The sequence below is a fragment of the Grus americana genome, chromosome 9, assembly GCF_028858705.1.
Source record: "Grus americana isolate bGruAme1 chromosome 9, bGruAme1.mat, whole genome shotgun sequence".
NCBI classification, from domain to species: domain Eukaryota; kingdom Metazoa; phylum Chordata; class Aves; order Gruiformes; family Gruidae; genus Grus; species Grus americana.
The window spans coordinates 2,095,340-2,112,415 of NC_072860.1; the positions used below are offsets into that span (position 1 = coordinate 2,095,340).

Below are 17,076 nucleotides of genomic sequence, written 5' to 3' on the forward strand. Positions count from 1 at the left end.
CTGGTTCCAAAAGGGGTTCAAGGAGAATCTGGGAAAAGAGGATCTCAAATCATTCCAGCTGTCTGAGCATGAACTAAGAACAAAGCTGCCTACTATTTTTTTTGCTCATTAACCTAAGACTAGACCAGGAGAAACAGCAGCACGTAAGAAGGTTTGCAAATACCATACACAAGTGAGACATTACCCAAGCATTAATTCCACACCAGGACAGAAAGTGGCTCTTGGTGCACAATGAAAAAAAACCACAATCACCAAACAAACCGAAAACTGAACTGGGTGTAACAGTCAATTATGTTTTGCTTTATGCAGTAAATATCTGGTTCTAACAGCTTGCAAGAATGCTCACTTGGAATGTTTCATTGTTTTAATGGCAGACAAAAAAGTTATAAGGAACATATGACTAGCAAACAATACATGCTCTATTATTTATAGGCACAATACTTTATTTCATAGCATTTCTTTCCATGTAGCTAGCTGGTGAAACTTAACAAGTCAGCTCTCATATAAGCTTCTAAGAATATTCACTTCATATATTCTCTCTTTGTATAGTACCTTATAATTTTTAAGAGCTGAAACAAAATATTTGAGTAGTCCTTAAGTCCCAATTTCTAAGCGGAGCAATTCCTGCCAGCTTCAGAATCACCACATGCCTTGATTCATTGTCTCACACATAATACCTCATAACTGAGAAAACTATAGGAACTGTGCATTTGGAAGACTATGGTATAATTTTGATTACAGTCTTTTCATTATTTGAATAGTCATTAGAGAAAAGGTAATCAGGAGGGGCAAGAGTTTAAAGTACAGCCTCTCTCCACCCAAGAAACCGGAGTATCAGGCTACCTGAGTATTTATTTCTGCATTGAGAAAACATTTAAGCTATCTCTTCTTTCCAGCCACAGACCATGCAGGACAGCACAGAATTCCAAGTTTTTGCCTGCTGACTTTAAAGGCTGCAGCTGTTACAGGAAGGTGTCCATCACTGGGCAATGCCAGGCTTCCCTAAGCTGCACTGAAAGGTAGGAGGGGAAGCCAGCTGAAAGAAGAGACCTTGACCTTGTGCCAAGAAAAAACCAAGCATACAAAATGCATAAAAACATCCGAGGCAAAAATTTAGCACTTTCATGCTGGGCTTTTCAAAGAAATTGAGGATTCTGGCAGTCTGTTTGCAGTACCTATGCACCAAAGTCATCGGCGCTGCTTCGGGAAAATCTCCCCAAATTCCTGTTTTTCTGCTGCACAGTCAGAAGAGTTCTTCTGCGCTCCAAGGACACATCTGTTCTCAGACAATTGAGCTATCAATGATACAGAGACAGCAGAGCAGCAAGACCTTCTGCTCAACAACTCTCTTTGCATTTGTAGATATACTAGTGTCAGCCTCTCACAAAGCCCCTGTTGGAGCCAGCTTCAATCCTGTCATCACAGGCTTCCTCCTCGCAGGAGCTTCCACTCAAGAGCAACTCAGGAGCCCATTAAGTGTAAAGCCCCCAGCAAGAGCTTCTTATCAGTGTCTGCTGTGATTGTGTCAGTGTGACTTCACAGCTGTGCTCTAGGTCAATTCATCTCGCCCTGCTGCAGCACCACTAACTCACCTAACGATTAGCTTTTCAGGAACAGCAGCCCTGCTACTTCGCGCCTTTAACAGACGTTTAAAAAAACCAACAAAGAGGCTGAAAACTCCTGTTACTTCAGGACTTTGCAGAAGCATCCATCGTAGGGGAAGACTATTTTCCAGCATCACCCTCTGAGCTGGACCCACAAGGTACATATTTAGCTACTGGCAGGTACGCAGCTTTGAACTGGACGACATGATGTAACAGCTATTTTAAAGTGTCATATGCTGTGGTCTCTGTCTCCCAGGGAAAGCTTCATCCTGCTGGCTTCTCCGCTAACCAGAGGGGTGGCAGGGAGAGCTGCACGAGGTTTATGCAACCTCTGTTGACAGACTCCAGATCCTTTTTCCATACAGCACTTACACAAGTAAATCTTATTCCACCGGGACATTAAAAGTCATTTCAATGGCAACCTAAACTGGATTCAAGGCTGAGAGATTTCATTAGTCTCTCCCTCTCTCCCCCTTTCCCCCTCCCTCCCCTCCCACCTGCTGCCACAAACAAAACAAAAACTTTTAGCACATATTAATTGTACCTGAATGAGCTCAGACTGCTCAGCCAAAGCCTTCCTCTGTGCTTCCAGCGATGCCACCTGCTGCTGGTAAAGCAAGCGCTGCTTCTCCCAGTCAAGTGATTTTTGACGAAACTCCTGCAAGGACAGCAGGGGTGGCTCGGAGCAGTACGTCCACGCAGTTGACAAGAAGGCCCCCTTCTAGTTCCTATCCATGTTTGCTTTCTCTCTCCAATGCACCTTTCCCCACAGCAGGGAAACCATTAGCCAGTCATTTGATGCACCAACTCAGCAGTATAAAACCCCTCACATACTGTGCTTGCTGTATTTCTTTCCCTCCCGAGTTAAAACGTCAGTGTCAATTATTGCTGTTTACAAATGTTAAGTGCTAACAGATTCATGGCTAGTTTCATGGATTTGCTGTCAGAGGTTTAACAATTCAGACTGTCTCTAGCTTCCAAAACACGCTGCTACTGAAATCACTAAGATGGCAAGTATGAACTACAGAATTTTAATGCTCATCTCTGCTCCAGAAATCGGACACTACATCAGTCAGATGTGCGTGTTGGCCACATCTTCAGGGTACGGTAAAGGAAAACTGAGTGCGGTTGAGCTCAGCACAGCAGAAAGATTAAAAGATGAGACAGGGTTGAGAAGAAGTTTGATGTGTAGCTCCCTCCTCCTCAAAGAGGTGAGATGACAACCTCACCACACTGGAATTCATTCCATTCACATAATTAATTACCCTTCCAGCACCTTCTTCCTTTTCTTTAGTCTAAGAACAGCGGCATAGTTTATCCTGTGTGTACTCAGAGGCCCCAACGCAGGAAACTGCCTTTATCACACAAGCAATTGAGACGAGCTACACTTGGAGAGTAGATGGAGACTACTTTTCAAGCACGATTCATAGTCTACTTCCTAGCCAATTATTCTTTCATCAGTGAAGCCCAGATAGTCAGTGAATACATATAAACTCTGACTAGCATTTGGTTTTTTACCACATACCTCCAGCTTCCTGGTCAGTCGGCTCATTTCAAACTGGTCCTCCCCTTGTCTCTTGTTAGCTTCTTCTCTAGTTTCTCTTCGTTGTTTCTTCTGCAGCTTCTCATAGCTCCTCCTCAGCCTGGACAACTGCAAGGGAATTCAGCGAAAGAAACAACTTTGTTCAAGCCCCCAAGGCAAGAATTAAACAGCACTTGGAAAGAAGGCACACCAAATGGCTTCTCACAAACAATTCCCCTAATCAAAGCCACACAGCTTGCAAGTGAAGATTTCTATTTGTATAATGAGCCTATTATACCAACGGGATTACAAAATATGCTGAGTTGTATAGGAGTAGCAAGACGCCACTATAGTTATGACATCAGCAGCTCTAATTAGACCTCTGTCTTAAAACACGACTAAAACATTGATAAGATGGAGGTTTCCACGGAGCTGTCAATGCAGGAAGAGCATGGTACCCCTCTCATCCAGGTGGCTCCCAGCCACAGTAGTAGCAGGCAGTACCTGTGGTTGATCTCCTCATAGAGGGGGCACGTCACACCACGCACAGGGTGGGAGGTAGTTCTACACAGAGGTACAGTTTCTTACATGCTTAAAATACACTTGCGAAGCTCAGGTGGGAACTGGAACTCTTCCGCTTAGTGGGAGAAGGAAGATTTGAGAATTGCCATTATACATAATAGCAACACTACTTCATCTGTCATTTTCTGCTTAGATACACTATGTATTTCACAATGAGTAGAGAATGCCAACAGAAAATATCACTCCTACGCCTACTGCTAGAATGCTAAAGTCATATCAGAAGCTGGAATGAGGAAAAACTCTTGACATTTAAATGACCCTCTGTGCAAATAATCACTTGCAACTTGCATGGAATTTTCCATCTGATGAGCTCCCCACAATTCGCCTGTTAAATAAAAAGTTTCCAAACAGCCACGTGAATTTGAGAAGTCATTATTCCCATTTTACTGATGGAGAAAGTTAAGCCCACAGAAGAACAGAAGGACCACGAGAAGAAAAAATCATCCGAATCAAGACCTGATGCACTGGTCACAAAAGGTTCTCCAGAACCCCGAGTCAGCAAAGCACTTTGGCACGTTCAATGGGAACGGACAGACACGTGGGCTTAGAGTTAATACACGACCATCTTTTGCCAAACACATCAGGAGATTACAGGTTTATTCTTTCAACAATCTCAGTGAGTTAGACACTGTACCTGTAATTGTACTGGTAATGGTGGTGAACTGAGACAGAAAGCGTTTCCCCAAATAGTACTGAGAATAGAAGACTGAGGAATATTGGAGCTTAATGTCATCTACTACTGTGTGGGCAAAATACCAACACATTGCAATTTTGGCCACAACACACACACGCTGTATTTTAGCCTTAGTGATTTAGGCAGATCTGCCAACGCACCTCAGCTTTGCTTTGCAGCTTATCCGCAGTTCCAGTGGGAACATCTAGTGAATGAAGACTGTTAGTCATACTGAATAGTAAGGTGTTTTAAATGAGGACAGATGCCTTCTGTCCTCAAAGCAGAGACTACCAAATTAATTTAACTTACAGCTTACAGTGAGCATGAACTAGGCCCAATCCTCCAGAGAAAACAGGTCAATGCTCTACTAGCGGTTTACTAGCTGTTCCTGCCATTTAACTCACTGCTACTGACACACAAGTGAAGACAGGCAAAGAGTTAAGGCATAAACACGGAAAATGCTGTTATACCACCTGCAGGACATTCCACATGTACCACCTCGCAGTGAATCAGAAGCTTTAAGGTGAAAGCTCTGAAATTATCTTCAAAAAATGTTTTCTAAGCATACTTAGTGTTTATTAAGACTAACACATGCCTTGAGAGAACAAAATCCTCATCAACAGAATCAGAGTCAATGGAGGCAAAAAGATGATGAGACTACGTACTGTTCTCATCTCTCGATCTCATATGATCAAGGCCAGTTACACCACCCCCCTTTTTTAATTGCAGGAAGTGCTGAAGGAGCAAACTGCTGCTGCCCGTACCTGTGGCAACTTCAGAACAAGCACTATGGTGACGGGGATGGACGAACACAGGATGGTTTTGCAGTAAACTTAACGCAGATGTCTAACACGTGAAAATTGCACCAGTACATTCACTACCCATTTCTACTCCAACAGTTTTCTGTTTGTCACCAAGTTCCTCCAAAGTGCAAAAAACAGGCCCAATGAAGCATAAAAATATTACTTCATCTACGCTCAATGCTCTTTTGTAAGAATCTAAACAATAAAAGAATGGGAAGTTTTAAAACCATGGTATTTAAACAAAAGCAATGACACAAAGTATTTTACCTATCAGATCATATATCAACTGGGAACTAAAACCCAATCTTCTCTTTTTCCAACTCACCTCCTCTTGAAATTTCTTCAGCTGTTGTTCGTATTCTCTAACCATGTCCTGCTTAGCTTTTTCCGTGTCTTCTACCTGACGACGCAACATGCCAACCTGAATGAAGGGTTAAAAAGCAAGTAAATAAAACAACAGAAGTGGACTTTATTGTCAGTTGGTACCGGGATTAGTTTTCATTTCATAGTAGGAGTGGTAAATGACTATTAAAAGATCCTAATTCTGTTCACAACTGCACATTTCAACGGGGTCACTCACTAAGAATCAGATTAAGTCTCTGCCTAAATCTTTGCTAGGCTGGGGCCAGAACTCTTTCTGTTTTGAGCCAGTTTCTGGCTTTCATTTTTGGGGATGAAACTGACAGTTTTGGCTTGTGTCAAAAGGCTATTTTTATCTGGCACTCTCATCAAATTCTTCATAAACACTCATTACAATTTCAACCTATCTGCCAAGAGAAAAGATGGCCACATCATTATCTCACTAGTGAGGTGAAGCAGAGATTCCAAATAATACACGGAGATGAGGGGGACAAGGAAAGAAATGGGGCTTTGAAACTCGTGGGGAAGACTTCCCTCACATTGATTCAAATACTCCTGTGACTCATTTTTGTCTCTTTTTTTTCCCCACCCGCAAGCCAAAGTGACCACCTTTCTAACTGCAGGTGCAAAGGACAGCAAGCCAACAAATTAAAGCTAAAAGAATTCATTACAGAAAGTTCATGTGAGTAAACCAAAAGCATGCATATACTCCAGAAGATACTTTAATCATAGTTTACAGTTCAGTTTTGAAATCAACATTTGCTTTTGGTGGTAAGAAATATTTCAAAAGTGTCTTGAGAAAATATAATTGATAATAACAACGCTAACCTACCTCATAAAAATGATAGTTCCTACAAATGAAAATCCTGTTTAATATTTAGTAACTCTGTAACAAAGACATTAATTCCAAAACTTGCCACGCGGACCAGCAGAAGCACCTCACCATATTAACAATAAACTATAGAGTTCTTAACCCACTGTTGCTACAGCCTGTCACATTTCTCTTTTTTTTTTTTTACTAGATTCCACACCAAATTACTAAAAGCTACAGCAGTACTTGGGTCATTTTGACGATGTAAGAATAGCTGTAGCATAGTTGTACAGGCACCCGAAAAACCCAACCGCTTGTGCCATTATCAGCTGGCTTTCAACCCGAGAAGTCAAAGCAACTTCCTCAGGGAGCTGCCAAAACACAATATGTGGCGAAGAGCCTGCCGAAAGGTAGGATGCAGCAGCTGTAAATATAAGGATAAATTTTAAACACTTTCAGAAAAAGTCAACATAGCTAGATCTTAAGATATAGCCACCCAGACTCCTGCTGGTTCCCTCTGATCCGGGAAAAGATACATCAGTTCAGTTACTGGTCCACATCCTATGCAAAAGCTTCACTTACTGGTACTTCTCCACCGATACAGAAATTTGGTGCCTGCCCCCCAGGCCTTTAATAAAAGGCTACAAAACCTGAGCTGCATAAAATAGCCCTTGGAGAATCTCCCAGCAATATCCAGGTGTAGTTTACACCACTGCACCTTCTTTCTACCAATGACTGCATGTTACTGGGCTGTCGATTACTGTTGCATCCAGACTCAGCATCTCTGGGCTCTCTCTAGAAACTCTGACAATTCAGCCTGTGGACTTCCACCAACCCTTGGGGAGTTGATCACTTGACTTTGATTGAATTATGAATCAGACACCTTGTTCCGACAGGCTCCTTTGTAAATTCTGTTCCTGATTTCCAATTACAGGACAGGTTCCTGTTTCGCTTAGCACACCTATTTGCTGAAGTTAACCCCCTGTTCTGGTTTAGCATTTAAACATTACAAGAAAAAAAAAATCAAAACTGATGAAACAATACCCAAACCACATGTCCACGCGAAGTCAAACTCTGAAATTCAGGTTCGGTCTTTATATTGTATTTGTAACACGTAAAACACACAGGTCGACAACGATCAGGAAACTATGAACCTGAGGCGGTACCTCCTTATGTTTTTCCTGCAGAGCAGCCCTGGCAGAGGAAAGTTCCTGCTCTCGAACACTCAGGCAAGCTTCCAGAGCCTGTGTCTGTCCTTCCCATTCAGATTTCTTGTGAGCCACCATAATGTCAATCTGCTTCATCAGCTCCTGCAGCTCAGCCTCACAGGAAGTCAAGAACCCACCGCTGGAAGGGAAAGAGCTTGAAGTTACGAAGCAGGCATCACCCAGCACAGCTACAGTGTCCCACAACAACAAAGTCAGCAGAACAAACTGATCTGCACCGAGGGACCAACTCTGCACATGCAGTGCTTTGATCTCTATGCATATCAGCTTGCGGAGGAATAGAAATACTTGGGTGTTCATCCCGTTCTCTAATGCAGTATCTCACAAGTGGTAGTCTCGTACCACTGGACAGAGACCTAAATTTGGCAATGATCAATGAAGAATACTGTGAAATCCCAGTGTGAACAAAATGACCTACACACTTTAAATGTGGGGGTCTGTCTTCTATACAGAGAACCGTTATGAGCACCGATAAACCCTTATCCCTTTGTCTCGGTACTATGCGTTATCCAAGTAAACCGGAGCATGTTTCATCCATTTTTTGTATTTGCCTTAATTGCTCTCCAGGCAGAGGCATTTTATACCAAGTTTCAGTCACCAGAGAGATCTTACAGCCAAGCTATCAGCTCCTGAAAACAGAAGTTTATCACAAATGCAGACAAACCCCTAAGTAGAGGGGGATGGATGACAACATGATAATGAAGAATAAAACATTTGCGATCCATCGGGGAGAGCATGCTCCCTAGCGACGCTGCGATTTCTAATTTGGTGCAGTAATTATTGAAGCCAATTCAAGTAACTCCTCTAAAACTTCACAAGCTGCTAAGCCAGGGACAATATTAAGGCTTGCAAGATACAGCCCTAGAGGGCAGTGAACTCCAGGATGATCTTTACCCCTTTAATTTGCCTGTCAAACAGGCGGCACTGAAAAGAAATGGAAATCAATAGGTTAAGGGATTGAAATTTCTCTGTTCCCCCAGAGCATATGCACGCTTCAAAACTTGGCAGTTTTTCTATAGGGAAAGAAAAACTTCTTAAAGGAGCCAAAATCAGTTAAATTTGAAGTTCACCCTGTCCTGCAAGTTAACCAAAAATTAGCAGCTATTATGCAGAGCAAGAACATTTCCTTCACAGCATCTGTTAATATAAAGCTAAGTCTTAAACTTGATTTCTGCAACCAGTTCTCTATAGAAGATACGGTATCAGTAAACTTGAGTCACAAAGATGACTACGAAAATGGCATCAGTGACTTTTCCTTCACGCTTGTTTAACACATAAACATTTTTTTCTCCATTATTGGCACTACAGTCTCTCTCAGACATCCAAAAGTCTAGATGCTTTCACCTAAGACAGAGCATTAAGGATTCTTCAGAGATGAATGGGACTCTGCAGTTTCAACGCGAGCAGGAAATAATCAGATGTTTTCAACAAACCCAGATAACAAAGTCACGTCTCATTAACCTTGCAAGGCTGTTACAAAAAAACCATTTATTCACACCTTTAATTACTACTGCTCCTGAGGTTAGACAGGAAGAAGGGTTTACAACAGCAACAAAGGTAAGCCTTTCAGGAAGGTGTAGAACTAAATTTCTAACAATTAAGACCATAATATCTGGCAAGGAATGATTGCAAAGCCAGCTCACTCAGTGACTTTGCTTCTGCACCAGCTGAAGGCCAGCACGTGCTAGTGGACAAACTCTAAAGCCCTCATTTAAGCAAGAGAAGCTTTGTCTGATACCAGAGGATTTGATTCTGATCAGGAGGAAAAGTTAGTACTTAAATAATTTTGAATAACTGTTGCATACATACCTCCCCTGCCCGTTTCTTTGCATTCCTTCCAGCAAAGCCTCCATCGTCAAATCCTGGTGGCTTTAGCAGCTAGGAAAGTACCCAAAAGCAGCAGTCACCCATGGCAATACACGAACAAGGCTACTTCTCCACCCAACTGCAGAAGTCCACAGAAGAAAGAAGGTTTAAAAAAATTACAATTAGCACACAATTACAGGTGAGGAAAACAGTGGTCACCTTCATGAACTTACAAGCCAAATGTCTACCAAATAAAGGAAAACAGATTTTTCTACCCAAAAAAAAAAAAAAAAATCAAAATTCCTCTGGTGCCTTAAGCTAGGAAAGTAAGTTGCATGGGTTTACAGTAGCAGTACATTGTTTTAGTTAAAAATTACATCCTTTAAGTTGCGAACACATGTATGTATGTCTACACGTAGAAGTTTCACATATTTGTGAAGCAAGAAAGGTTTACATTAAAAGCAAAAATGGGGAATAAAAACTAAAAGAAAGTTACCACGGAACCGCACCCAGAAAGCTAGAATTTATTTCAGTGGCTCCTCCATGAAACTGTGGCTCGCCAACAGAAAAACGGCTAAACTCATCCTGTGGATACAAAACTACACTTCAGCTTCACCCTCTGGAGGTATTCACACAACCTTCTGTCTCCAAAACATCTAGGCACTGCCTCAAGTACTAAGATGGATCCTCACAACATCGTTGCTCAGAGATTACTATGGTATTATTAAGCAATCAACAAAAGGGGGAGCAGATCACCGACAGCGAGACTTTCAGAAATGCAGACTCAGCTTTGCTCTCTTGCGCTTCCATCAGAGCTTCTGTCTTGCTCCTACAGCACTTTAAAACTCCACCTAGAGATTAAAACCTGTCCTTGGGAGTTCAGCTCTATTTTGAACCACGCACATATAAAACATATGTATTTCACTGAGGGAAAAAAAATAAATTCCTATCTCTATTCTGATACAGTGTTTTGTCTCTCTTTGGTCCCGTCTGCACTTAACACGATTCAATCAGTATGCAGAACATCTCTGTTGTCCTGCTGATGGGCAGAGCTGCTGAGGAGAGCAGATGAGCAGATCCCCAGAGCTGCTGACAGCTCTCCAGGCAGCAAGAGCGGACGTTAGCCAGTAGGAGCTCTTCTGTTTCATTCTAATCACACTTATCACAGAATTGATTTTCAGTGGGTAGCAGAGAGATTTCATTGTCCACCACAGAGAACGCCTGCTAAAATTCAAACAGAACATCTGGAGAGCAACCCAGGCCCGTAATCAGCAGCTCCTTCCCTGAGGGGTTGGGAATCGCTTCAACGCTGGAAGCTCCAGTGCCGCGAGGAGCTGGAGAGCATCCAACTCCTGCTCCTGGTGGGCTCTCCGCAGGGCCCCCGAGGTAAGACACCTAAATCCGCCAGCTCTGCATACTTGCCAGCTTACCGGGGTCTGGGGGAAGAGCCTCACGCTCAGACACCCCTAACCAGTACTGATGCTACATCAGGTCTGTTGACTTCGTATCATATTTTGACCTCTCAAGCTTGCAACTCTTGATGCACAAGTTACAGGCCGCTAAGGAGTAAAGGTCCATAGGGACACCACAAGAGGAAACAATCTCTGCCACAGCTGAGAGCTGGCCTGTCACTTCTGAAACTGAAGGAAAAGGAAGTATTTGCCAAAAAAAAAAAAAAAAAGAGAGCGAGAACGTTTAAAAATCAACAAGGTTTCGCATCCCAACTCAAGAAAGAATCGCAGCAGTAGAGCCAAGCGGAGAAAATTTGACAATACGCAGGAGAACTTTAGAATACCGCCCGTGAGGAAAGACCGGGATTATTTTGCGTTTAACCCCCCCGCGGGATGCAATCTCCGGGCGCTGCTGTCGGTACGGTTACACGAACAAACCGCAGGACCCAGGCTGCAGCAAGAGCTTCCCAAAGCGCCTGCCCGACCTCCCGGCCGCGGGAAACGCCCCCCGGTGTGCCAAGGCCAGGCGGGAGAACCCCCCCACACACACATATATACATGTACGTATACACACCCCCGGGGCCGACCTGCGCTCCGGGCTCCCCGGTCGCTGAATGCGGGTCGGACCCCGGCGCGGGGGGTGACGGTCGGCGACCGTTACTGACGGCGGGTGGCGCCCGCCCGAACGGAGGCCAGCGGTGGGCCGGGCCGGGCTAGGCTGCGCTGGGCTGGGCTGGGCTGCGCTGGGCCCGGCTTGGCTCGCTCGCCCCCCCCTCCCCGCAAACACCCCGCCAACACCCCGCCACCAGCCGCTCGGTCGGTCCGTGCCAACCTAACGACTGAGCAACGCCGGAACCGCCGCGGCGAGCGAGCACTGCGCCTGCGCGGGAGCTGCGCCTGCGCACTGCCGGCGCGGAGGCTGCCTGCCGGAGATGGGCAGGGTAGGGCGCGGGCCACGGCCCCCGGGGGGGGGCAGCGGGAGGGACACGGGGCCGCATCGCGCCGGTGACCGGGGCTGGGAGGCGCTTCGACCCGTTCCCCGCGGCTGTCGCCGTGCAGCCTGCCTGTCGTATACCCCCCCCCCAGCTCTGGGTGCAAAGGCAAGGCCTGTTCAGTGCATAGCGCTGGAGCCAGCCATGGCCAGCTGGGCCCTGCGCCCTCCCCAGGGTCCCAAGCCCGGCTTGGTTTTGCATAAACACCGGTTGGTTTTACATAAACACCGGTTGGTTTTGCATAAACACCGGTAATCTCCAACCCTGGCACGATGGAGTGCTGTCCTGCAGGAGTCACGCAGGGGCCAGTCCTGCGGTGACATTTGCAGAGTACTAGCCACCACAACGGATAGAGTGGCCGAGGGTGGGAGACGCAGCTCATTTTTCTCCTGTTTTACCAGTTTCCTGGACTTCAGGGGTTTGGCAGCGTTCTGTGTGCCATTAAATGCTTTGTTCTCACTCGTTCCCCAGGCTCGTGAAGGTGCGGGTGAGTTACGGCAGCAGAGCGGGGACTGAAAGTGAGTAGGCAGCAAACAATAAGCAACAGTTCTGTGTGGAGTTCGGGGGAGCTCCAGGTCCCCAAGCTCACGCAAAAGTGACTCCTAAAGGTCAGTAGCTATAAACACATGTAAATCTCTATAATTAGTAATAACGGGCTAGTTTTATATATTCATCAATCTGCAATTCAGTTTGATAGTGTTCCTTTCAGATTAAGTAGCTGTCGTGTGGTTATAACCTTTTTTTTTTTTTTTGAGTGGATTAGGAGAAATCGAGGTTTTCCATAAAAGTTTAAGCTTAATAGGAATTGGATCAAAACTGGAGTCCAAACTCCAGCTATGTGGCTGGGGACACGATGTTAAAAAGCATCTGCTTTGTGTCACAGATTTAGCTGTGCTCACCCGCTACAACGATGGACAGCGAAGTGCAAAGGGATGGCAGAATCCTGGATTTGATCGATGATGCCTGGAGGGAAGATAAATTGCCGTACGAGGATGTGGCTATCCCTCTGGTAGGTGAATTGCTACTTATCAATCTGAGTTAAGACTGGTGTGTTTATCACCGCCCCTTCCAAGAAACGGCACAGAGAGCGTTGCTTGTGGTGCAGCTAATTTGTACAAAAGGTTCCCGGGACGGATCTGACTTGCTCTTTTTCTGTCCTATCTGCTAGTCATTCCAGTGTGCAGACGAGGACACGGATGTTTCTCTCCTCCTTCCCCTGACCAGTTGCCGTATCTCCTCGGAACTGGAGTGCCCTTCCCATCACACAGTTCTGGGTTTGGCATCAGGGAGAAGTAGAATCGTCCTTTCTCTGCGCTTCCCCTTCATGTTATTAGTGGATCCCTAGTTGGTTTGTAGAACAGAGAGGATCAGCCTCATGCTGACAGTTGCAGTCTTGGTTACACTTTATTTCCCCTTCCTGAAATTCCATCAAGAGAAGCTGAAATTTTTTCAAATGTCTTCCTAATCAGTCTTTTCCAAAGACACTGTTGTTATTGGCAGTTCAAGGACAGTAGTGAACAAACTGCATCCACAGTGGGATTCTTGCTTGTAGCACTGCATCCAGCGCGTGGCAGTTACCCTCGCACACAGTGTACAGCTTGTTGTGCAGGCCAGAGAGGTGCAGCTGGGGAAAAGCTACCTCTGATCCCACAAATCCTCAAGTTGAAGCCTCAGATGTCTCCCACTGATGCCTTTCTTGGCCATTTGGGAACTACCAGGGAACTGAGAAGTATCTGAGGATTTTCCCTTTCCCTGTTCTCTCTGGTACACGGGCTTTACCCCAGCTAATGCTGACAAAGCAGTCGTGCTAAGATCGTGGGGACTGAAAGGCTGCTAGTTTCTTTTAGCAGAGACGCATTTCCAAATTGCCAGTGGCATGGCTCAAGCTTTAGCCCTTACACCACCGTCTCTTCAGAGAGGGCAAGGAGCAGCTACACGTCTCCAAAATCCATATATATAGCACGCAAGTTTTCCTGGCAAGATTTGAGCTTTAGGGAATGATCTTGCAGAACTGTGGTTCTCAGATACGAGAGCTCACCCCCCCCGCTTTGCTTGGGATAACCTTTATTGGGCAACTATTATAAACTAGTTCCTTGCTGACATTTGCCTTTGCCCTGTGCCCAAACATCACTGTTTCTCTCCTTACAGCCATCTCTTGAGCTACTTACAGTCACATACAGATGGCAGCCTCAGAGCAGGAAGCCTCATCGACTAACAATAGAAAGAAAGGCCTGGCTGTGAATATAAAGAGCCCCAGGGATGGAAGTGGCTCTGATCACATAGAAAAAACAGCACAAATTCACAGGAGACTTACTCAGTGGCATTGTAAAGGAGCAAACGCAATAGTTGTAAAGTGGTATTTGAGCCCATCCTGAGCATCTGATCCAGAGCTCAGTCAAGAGATTTCTATGAAACGGGCTCAGATCATCGCTGTTTTCAAACCTGAAAAGTTTTATTTCCCTTATGCTGGCATTTCCAGAGATCTAGAACTCGGATTTCGTGCCCAAATGGTATCCGGCAGAATCAAATGCGCTCTGTGTGACTGCACCGCTACAGCAACACAGAGAACAAATAATACAAGGAAGGAAAATGAAATCTCAGTTATACTTCCTCCTTACTGTGTCGTGAGCAGCTCTGTGTGGCACCTGGTAGGGGTTTCTGACTTCTGCTGTTGATAGAGCACAGCCACACCTGAGTTCAGCGGGGAGAAAGAGGGGGGATTTCTCACCTGCCATAGGAAAGTAACACGCTGCAGTTGTCTTAATAACAGCTATAATAAATGCAGTATCTGTATTCTTGGCAACAGCAAAAGAAACGCATTGCAAACAAGCAATGGAATAATTGCATCGCACTATTATTTACTTATTTTGCATTTGCTATATATTCTTCTTCACTGCGTGTGTGGTCTGAGTGTATAGCAAGGCCCCAGGGCCCTGGAAAACCAATTTACCTTTCAGATTAAGCACAATATTCATGTGAAAAGAATACTGTTCATAACTAGGCTTAGTAATATTTTTAAGTGGATCATTATGTATGATATGTATTGTTCAGATGCACCCTCTGGTCTCGTTTGTGGATTTTTCTAGTTATCCATATGAAGTCTTAGTAACCCGCTCCTTTCAGGAAGCATATTATGTGTGGAATGAGTTGCACCTCTGTTTTGTTCTCAGAATGAGCTTCCTGAACCAGAGCAAGACAACGGTGGCACAACCGAGTCTGTGAAAGAGCAAGAAATGAAGTGGACAGATTTGGCTCTCCAGTATCTCCATGAAAACGTTCCGCCCACGGGAAACTAGCGAATCGGTGAGATTTCATGCAATGGATGCATGAATGCAATATAAAAAAAAATATTTTTCAGCTGACCATCACTGTTATAAGCTCCTCTAAGGAGGAAACAACATTTCTGAAAAAGGCTCAGATTCAAACCATGGTTCTACTCACAGTTTAAAATGCTTCTATAACGAGTGTGAAATGACAACGGCTATCTGACACCTCAGAGCTAATATCAGAATGTTCCTCTTATGTAAAATTATTTCATATTTTCTGTTGAAGTGTTCTTAAATCGGTGACAATTCTGATCTTAAATGTTTTCTATGTGCGATAAAAGAAGTAGTTTTTACTGTCTCAAGTTGTTACTGATTTCAAAGCTCGCGGTGGGATCCTTTCTGACTCCAAAGGCTTACATCCCAAGAAGTACTCCTGTGCATTCTGTGGTTAGAGTTCAGCGTACAAAACCCAAATAACCCTAAGTCAGTTGTTACCATTGTTAACTAACACGGGGCAGGCATGAAAGATTGGTCGATAGGATTCAAGTAATCTGTAAACACAGGTGGTTATTGAACTCCTCACCTCAGGATTTGATGGTGGCGATGGACAGCATTTCCAGTGCTGACATCCTGGGTACGTTGGCCGGTACGCATCCTGTAGACAGACAGGCTAGTTTATGCTAAAGCGGTGGTTACTCAAAATCATTGTCTTTTGAGGGATGATTGAGAGTTAAAACAAGAAAGAGCCTGCCAGTCCCTGCTGAACTGAGAGCTGCTTGGATGAGCTGTCTCAGAAGAGAAACGGAAATCTGAGGAAAGCAATGGGAAAAAGAAACAAGTGGGGCTTTAGCTTCAGGCAATAAATTGTTACCTCTTTTTGTGCTGAGAAGAAAGGCAAGGCCCTCTTGATTTCTTTTATCTCATTTTATCTCTGACTCTCAAACGTCTTTCACGATAGGTAAAAGCCTTCTGTTCATCTTGCATGTTTCACTGTTGGACCGATTCCTTCACACCATTGGCAGAACTTGCTAAGGAGAAAATATTTTGACAGAGTTTAGGATTACTGGTAGAGGTGAGAAAGGAACTGGAAGGAAAACAATGTTTCAAATGATTTTCTTTTGCCAGTGCATCAGAAAAAGCACTTTCCTGGAGCTTGTAGCTTCCCGACTCGACAGAAGTTTTTTGGTATCTTTTCTCAATGTTTATCCTCTTCGAAATCACAAAACCCGACTTTTGCCTGTGTGATTACCAAATGGAATCACAGCACAGCACATGTCCCGTAAGACTGTGACTGCCGAGCTGCGTGAGGACGGAGAGCTCGAGGGGCTTGTGAAAAAATCATGCATGTTGCTGGGTGCGCTCCTCCGTCTGAGGCGCGAGCCGTGCATCGTGCCTGCACCAGACAAGCTGTACGCGCTTGTCTGAGCAAGAAGGAGCTGCAGACAGCCAGCAGGCAGAGCTAAGGATTAACCCAAGAATTAGCAATGTCAAAAAGCTTAGTATGTACAGCATGGACCAAAGAAAGTGCTGTGCAGCTGGGAACTGTAATAGTTCAGCTCCTTGCTGGATCATCACCAGAGGGATAAAACGGAGCCTGTGCTTAATGAGGTGTTTCTGATCCTCCCCGTGTTCCCTTTCCCTGGCCTACGTTGGAGGAATTTGCAAAGAAAACATTAGGCAAAGCTACCACACAGCTTCTATCCAGCACCCATCCCTGCTCTCTTCCCTCTTGACAACCTCCCCACCACCCTCCATCTTTCCAATTTTGCCACTCGATCTTCCAGCTTCGATTTCAGACTTCCTTTCCTGCTCCCGACAGCTGTCTTTGCATCTGCCATCTTCTTCCTCCTGTCCAGATTGACTCGAACTGGTACCTTCTCGCTGTCACGACATCGTGACAGGTGTCCCGCTGAGACGACAGGATCTCGTAGGTTGGAAGGGATGCTGGGCCATGGTGCTCAGGAAAGCCAGAGGGACACG

At 44.9% G+C, this 17,076-nt stretch overlaps 2 protein-coding genes across 12 annotated transcripts in view; one reads left to right on the top strand and one right to left on the bottom strand.

Annotated features, from left to right (window-relative positions):
• The window catches only part of CEP63 (centrosomal protein 63), a 46,384-nt gene that overhangs the window by 15,988 nt on the left and 13,320 nt on the right, over window positions 1-17,076 (bottom strand). For 5 of the 11 annotated variants that reach the window (XR_008578245.1, XM_054835022.1, XM_054835024.1 and 2 more), the window contains exons 2-9: window positions 15,968-16,124; window positions 15,680-15,751; window positions 14,449-14,558; window positions 9,391-9,526; window positions 7,522-7,702; window positions 5,510-5,605; window positions 3,130-3,255; window positions 2,149-2,262 (exon numbers count right to left, since the gene is read on the bottom strand). Coding sequence is in view for 10 of the 11 variants with exons in the window: in XM_054835022.1 (XP_054690997.1) it covers window positions 2,149-2,262; window positions 3,130-3,255; window positions 5,510-5,605; window positions 7,522-7,702; window positions 9,391-9,434 (561 nt within the window). In the remaining variant the exon portion in view is untranslated. Of the gene's footprint in view, window positions 1-2,148; window positions 2,263-3,129; window positions 3,256-5,509; window positions 5,606-7,521; window positions 7,703-9,390; window positions 9,527-9,896; window positions 9,997-11,412; window positions 11,583-14,448; window positions 14,559-15,679; window positions 15,752-15,967; window positions 16,125-17,076 lie in introns of those variants that run through there. The other 6 variants (XM_054835023.1, XM_054835018.1, XM_054835015.1 and 3 more) reach the window with 5 other exon arrangements.
• ANAPC13 (anaphase promoting complex subunit 13) lies at window positions 11,657-15,454 on the top strand. The gene is made up of 4 exons (XM_054835030.1): window positions 11,657-11,779; window positions 12,302-12,438; window positions 12,714-12,839; window positions 15,001-15,454. Exons 3-4 carry the CDS (start codon window positions 12,741-12,743, stop codon window positions 15,124-15,126), a joined length of 225 nt encoding a protein of 74 aa, XP_054691005.1. The 5' UTR covers window positions 11,657-11,779; window positions 12,302-12,438; window positions 12,714-12,740; the 3' UTR covers window positions 15,127-15,454.

What these genes read in the sequence shown, in the direction of transcription:
- ANAPC13 (XM_054835030.1), top strand. Translation starts at nt 12,741, where the DNA reads ATGGACAGCGAAGTGCAAAGGGATGGCAGAATCCTGGATTTGATCGAT. An exon ending in AGGATGTGGCTATCCCTCTG is followed by an intron (nt 12,840 to 15,000) that starts GTAGGTGAATTG and finishes TTTTGTTCTCAG; the next exon opens with AATGAGCTTCCTGAACCAGA.